Here is a 6,225-nt window from a genome sequence, read left to right on the forward strand (position 1 = left end):
AAAAAAAATTATTGTATGTTGTGACAGGGTCTCTCTCTCTCTCTACATAGCTTTGGCTCTCCTGTAGCCCAGACTGGCCTAGAACTCATAGAGATCTACCTGGTAGCACAGAACGCCCCGGAGCTTAAAGTGGGGTGGTAGAAACTACACACTACAAACCTTGACTGAACGCAACAGCAGAAAGTTGAAGGGCTGGGAGAACACAGTGGACTTGTCTCTGCCTGCTTAAGGATCTGAGTTCAAATCCCCAGCACCCATGTAAATATCAGGCGTATGGATGTGATGGCCTGCCTGTAAGGTCAGAACTCTGGCCTCCACATCCTCGGGCAACCCTGCTCACATATAGACACCCAAACACACTCGAACACAGTACCAACCACATAGAGATCAGGATGCGACACTTAAATCCCGTTCGTCTTCCCCACAGGCAGGCTGCAGCCCCTCAGACATTGGCGTCATCGCCCCATACCGACAGCAGCTGCGGATCATCAGCGACTTACTGGCCCGGTCTTCTGTTGGGATGGTCGAAGTTAACACAGTAGACAAATACCAAGGAAGGGACAAGAGTCTCATCCTGGTGTCCTTTGTTAGGAGTAATGAGGATGGAACCGTAAGTCCACTGTCTGCTACTGACTGATCTCCCTCCCTCCTTCCCTTCCGGCCTCACGTGATCAATGCTAAAATCCAAGGCCTTGGGTTTCATTGCTAGCCAGGCAAGCACCTCACCAGTACAGCTACCCTCTAGCTCCTTCTCTCTTAAAACAGTTTTTAGCTGGGCAGTGGTGGAACATGCCTTTAATCTCAGCACTTGGGAGGCAGAGGCAGAGACAGGCATATTTCTGAATTCTATAGCTTAGGATCTATAGCCTAGATGTATCTTAAGCTCATTTTGTAACTAACTCCTGAGCCAGCCTCCCTTGTGTACCACGTAGAAGCTGGGATTGCAGATGTGTGCCCCATGCCTGGCCATTTTAACCATTTGTATGTGTATAGCTCTAAACTGTGAAACAAGGCTGTTGAAAGGATGCATTAGAAACATGCTCATTGGGACTAGCTGCCTACTCCTTACCCTGGCAGCCACTGTTCCTCTGTCCCTGAGTTCTCTGTACCTGGCTTACTGCATGTGCGCTGATCCATGCTATAGCATGCATGAGGATTTAGTTTTTAAGGTTGACTCATATGCTGGATGCTGGTGGTGCCCGGCTTTAACTTAGCGCTGAGAGGCAGAGGAAGGTGGATCTCCAAGTTCAAGGCCAGCCAGGTCTACACAAAGAAACCCTGTATGGAAAAACGAAAGCAAATAAGAGGTTGACTTATGTTCTGTCACCCGTGGAATCACATTTGACTTCTCTCCTCATCTCCGTGTGTTCAAATCACTTTTACCACATCTGGGTCATTTTTAACACAGGCTACTCTTCAGATTCACAGACACTTTCAGGGTTTTGTTTTGTTTACATTTTTTCACTCTTTAATACCATTTCCTTTTTTTTTTTTTTTTTTAAAGATTCATTTATTTATTTTATGCATATGAGTACACCATTGCTCTCTTCAGACACACCAGAAGAGGGCAACAGACCCCATTATGGATGGTTGCTGGAAATTGAACTTAGGACCTCTGGAAGAGCAGTTGGTGCTCTTAACCACTGAGCCATCTCTCCAGCCCACTTTTTCCTTTTTAAAAAAAAAGTATTTTCTTTATGAATATTTTGCCTGCATGTATGTCTGTGTACCACGTGCATGCCTGGAGCTGAGTGTGAGATCTTCTGGATGAGCAGCCTCTGCTGCTCCCTGAGCCACAATACCCTTTTTAAACTATAGCACACCCATAGGAGTTGTGAACGTACCCAGCAGAGCTGCCTCCTCTCCCAGCTCCCCATCACTCTGTGCCTACGGCCCAGGTGATGGCGCTTCTTGTTTGTGTGACTTTCTGGATGACGTACACGCCATTCAGGACTTGGATTTTACATATAGCACACTGGGTCATGCCTGTGATAGAGGCAGAAGCAGGAAATACGGGGTTGGAGGCTAGCCTGGGCTACGTAGCACACTGTCTCAGAAAACAAAAGAAGTAACAAAGCCACTGTGGTGGCACAGGCCTGTAACCCTAGTACCTGGAAATTGGAGGCCGATCAGGAGTTCAAGGCCAGCCTCGACTGAATAGCAAGTCTGAGCCTAGTCTGGGTGAGCTGCAAGAAACCTTGTCTAGAAAAATTAAAGAAAAAAAAAAAAACAATAAAAGTCATTTAAGAAATAAGAAAAAAAAAGTCATTTAAGGCAGACAATGTTATAACAAGTTTAGATATATAACACGACTGAAATAATTGGAAGTTTCCTTTTGCCCCAGCTTGGCGAGCTCCTGAAAGATTGGCGGAGACTCAACGTGGCGCTCACCAGAGCCAAGCATAAACTGATCCTGCTGGGCAGCGTGTCCTCGCTGAAGCGCTTCCCGCCTCTGGGGACGCTCTTTGACCATCTGAATGCAGAGCAGTTAATATCCTTGCTCATTTGTGTGGTCGCTGGAGCGCAGCTCTGTGGGTTCCTCCTCAGCTTGAGTGAACGGAGACTCAGCTTTGTTTACCCTGGGCGTAGTTCAGAGACCAGTTTGACACTTCACAGGAAGTTTTGTCCAGCCATCAGTGACGTAATGATGATGGGCGGGGTAGTCTGTGGGGTGAGAGCCAGGGAGAAGAAATGGCTTTCTCTGCCATCTGGGACCAGCGTATGCAGGGATGGGCAACCTCTTCTGGCCCTCTAGCCCCAGGTACTGCATCTCATTGGTAGAGACCCAGTATTCTGCCATAACTGAAAAATATCAGGCTGGGTATGGCATGGTGTGGTTGCCCACCTTTAGTTCCAGCCCTGGGGCGGCAGTGGCAGGTGGATCTCTGAGTCTGAGGCCAGTGTGGTCTATAGAGAGTTCCAAGTTAGGCAGGAGGTACATAGACGCTGTCTCAAAAAATGGAGGGGTGGGGGCAAAAGACTAGAAGCTCCTGTGTCAGCCTTCTGCTTGCTGGGTTAGAGGCAGGCTCCACAAAGCCCGGCTTTCCTTTGTTTGTTGATAGTCTATGACACCCCACCATTTTGATGTTGTTGTTTGTTTATTTCTTTAGAGACACCATCACTGGCCAGGGACTGAGATCCTGCCTCTGCCTCTCCAGGGTTGGGATTATAGCGGCAGTTGGGGTCCCCACCCCGTGTGGGTGGTTGAACAGCCCTTTCACGGGGGGGGGGGGGGTTGCATATCAGACATTTACGGTTTGACTCAGCAGAGGAAAAGACGAGAGGTAGCCACGGAACGGTCCTGTGACTGGGAATCACTACGCCATGACCTGTGTTAAGTCCGTGTAATACAAGAAGTGTTGTTACAGGGTCGCTCGTTAGGAAGGTGGAGAACCACTGGGCTGACTGGCCTAAGGGTGTGTACCACACCTGTTTCCCAGTTCTGTGAGGTGAAGTCTTTGGTATCCCTGGATGGCCCTGAATTGGCAATAATTGAAGGTGACCTTGAAGTTCTGATCTTTTGGCAGCCCCGGGATTCAGGCCTGTGACCCCACTCCTGGCTTTCTGTCACTTTTCAAACAGATTATTCTCCCCTCTTCTCCTCCTCTACCTCCCTGTAGGGTCTCGTGTATCCCAGGTTATCCTACAACTTAGTGTAGAGCAGTGGTCTAGAAGTCATCCCCCTGCCTCCGATTCGTTAGGGCTGAGGTTATGGATGCACCATAGTGCACAGGCACCTTCCCTGACTGTGTCTTCCTTAATTCATCTTACATCCTGGACCTTCCTTCCAGAGAGCATGAGAGCCTCAGCCACATTCTGGGCGATTGTCAGTGAGACTGAGACACTGCGGAGACTGCCGCGGCAGAGGCTGCGTCACGAGATGCGCCAGCTGAGGTTTTCTGTGAATGCCACCCTTAAACTGAAGGTGACTTTTAGCCAAAAGGAGGTGAATGTACTGTTTTCAAAGTCCCAGATTTTTCTCTTCTGTTACTACGCAAATTTCTACTTTAAAAGTCCTGATGTACCCAAAATTGAGAACTCTAAATTTGGAAATACTTCAGATATATCTGTGTCTGACCAAGGGGGAAAAAACCATAAGATTTTCCACTTGTGGGATAGCCTTGGGGTCTGTACTGCAGTGCCTAAGGTTCCATTTTAGCTCAAGGCTGAGAGTTCACAAAAGAAACTACAACTTCAGGTCTGATTCCTGAATCGTACAAGTTACATTTAAACGGCCACAGACTGGCCCATCTCATTGCTTGAAGCCACTCTGTGCCAAGGAGATTAGAGGACTATTACACTATGAATTTTGGGATTTCCTGGTTGTTTTATATTTAATATTAGATGAGGATTTGATATAAATGTATTTCTGATATATTTCTGAGGCGTTTTGGTTTCTGAATTGATGTTAGCTTACAAGGTACGTCCTATTTCACCCCGGTTTGCCTCTTTTAGGTTATTACTCAGCTTTTTTACTTACGTACAGATGTTTTTAAAAATAAATTTATCAGCAAGTAATTAGCATCTCTATATAATATATATGGTGACATTTCCACATCAGGTCTTTATCTCCTGGAGGGGAAAAACTTCTACCTCACTGAGTGGAAATTTAAATATGTTAAAATAGTTGGTGCTTCTGTCTTTTTTATTATTTAATGTACAGTTGAATAAACTTCACTGAGTCATTTTTCATTTTATGACTTTTAGGTGTGTGTGATGTAGACTCGCCTGTGTCCCGGGTGACCTTGAACTTGTGGTCCTCCTGCTTGTCTGGTTGCTGCAGTGGTAGGGATTGAGCCTCCAGCTTTGTGCACCCTCTGTCCCCAGGAATGGTTAAGCTAGGGTGCCTCGCTTCTTTTCCCCTAACAATGGGTGAAATGTTGCTTATGCTTACATCAGTTACTTTTTTTTTTTTTTTTGCTGAGATAAAGTATCATGTCCAAAGACTACTTGGGGAAGAAAGAGTTAATTTCAGGTTTCCAGGTCAGAGTCTGTAAGGGTGCTGAGCACTGGAGCAGGAGGCTGAGCCGGCCCATCTTCAGCTACATGCAGGAGGAAGAAATCGGCCTGGCAGTGAGGTGAACCTGTGAGCACTGAATGCCTGCCCCGAGAGACCCGCTGCCAACAGAGCTGAGCCAGCCCCAAACGTCCCCACCAACTGGGAACCGGGTGTTCAAATACATCAGCCTCTAGTGTTCGTGCTACCACAGCAGGCTACAGCTGAAACCAAGAAATAACAGTATCCCAAAGAGATTTATAAATGACATACTGGGTGGGCTTAACCACTGAAAGAAAACAGTAGACAGCAGATGAGAAGAGTTACTGTGGCTGCTCACATAGTGCTTGTTCTTATGAGAGTATGGCGCTGGAGGTGATCTATGGTAATTTCAGCCCCTGGGAGGAGACAAACAGGTTTTTTTATAATTTTTTTTTTTTTTGGTAAAGTGTGTGTGTGTGTGTGTGTGTGTATGTGTGTGACTGGAGAGATGGCTCAGCACTGACTGCACTTCCTGAATTCAATTCCCAGCAAGCACATGGTGACCCACAACCATCTGTAATGGGATCTGACGCCCTCTTCTGGTGTTTGAAGACAGTGACCGTGTACTCGCATACATAAAAGAAATCTTTAAAAAGAAGAAAAGAGGGGCTGGCGAGATGGCTCAGTGGGTAAGAGCACCCGACTGCTCTTCCGAAGGTCCAGAGTTCAAATCCCAGCAACCACATGGTGGCTCACAACCATCCGTAACGAGATCTGGCGCCCTCTTCTGGAGTGTCTAAAGACAGCTACAGTGTACTTACATATAATAAATAAATAAATAAATAAATAAATAAATAAATAAATAAATAAATTTTAAAAAAAAAAGAAGAAAAGAAGCCAGGCGTGGTGGTGCACGCCTTAATCCCAGCCCTCAGGAGGCAGAGGCAGGTGGATTTCTGAGTTCGAGGCCAGCTTGGTCTACAAAGTGAGTTCCAGGACAGTCAAGGCTACACAGAGAAACCCTGTCTCAAAAAAGAAGAAGAAGAAAAGAATGTGTGCATGCATGTATGTGTGTGTTCAGGTGTCTTCTGAGGCCAGAAGAGGGTAGCAGAGCCTTGGAGCAGGAACTACACTCGGTTGGGGGTTGGGAGCCTCTCAATGTGGGTGCTAGGAACCAAAATTGAGTCCTCTGCAAGAGCAACAAGTACCTAACCACGGAGCTCCTCCAGTCCCAACTCTAGTCTCTC

General features: G+C 46.7%; 1 protein-coding gene across 1 annotated transcript in view; it reads left to right on the forward strand.

The window, feature by feature from the left end:
- Dna2 (DNA replication helicase/nuclease 2) overlaps positions 1–5,439 on the forward strand; it is a 26,015-nt gene extending 20,576 nt beyond the window's left edge. The window contains exons 19-21 of the mRNA XM_021173475.2: positions 428–610; positions 2,345–2,491; positions 3,772–5,439. Of these exons, the coding sequence (XP_021029134.1) occupies positions 428–610; positions 2,345–2,491; positions 3,772–3,834 (393 nt within the window). The 3' untranslated portion in view covers positions 3,835–5,439. The remainder of the gene's footprint in view (positions 1–427; positions 611–2,344; positions 2,492–3,771) is intronic.
- Positions 5,440–6,225: the final 786 nt, after the last annotated feature.

This window comes from Mus caroli, chromosome 10 (assembly GCF_900094665.2).
Source record: "Mus caroli chromosome 10, CAROLI_EIJ_v1.1, whole genome shotgun sequence".
Classification (NCBI taxonomy): Eukaryota; Metazoa; Chordata; class Mammalia; order Rodentia; family Muridae; genus Mus; species Mus caroli.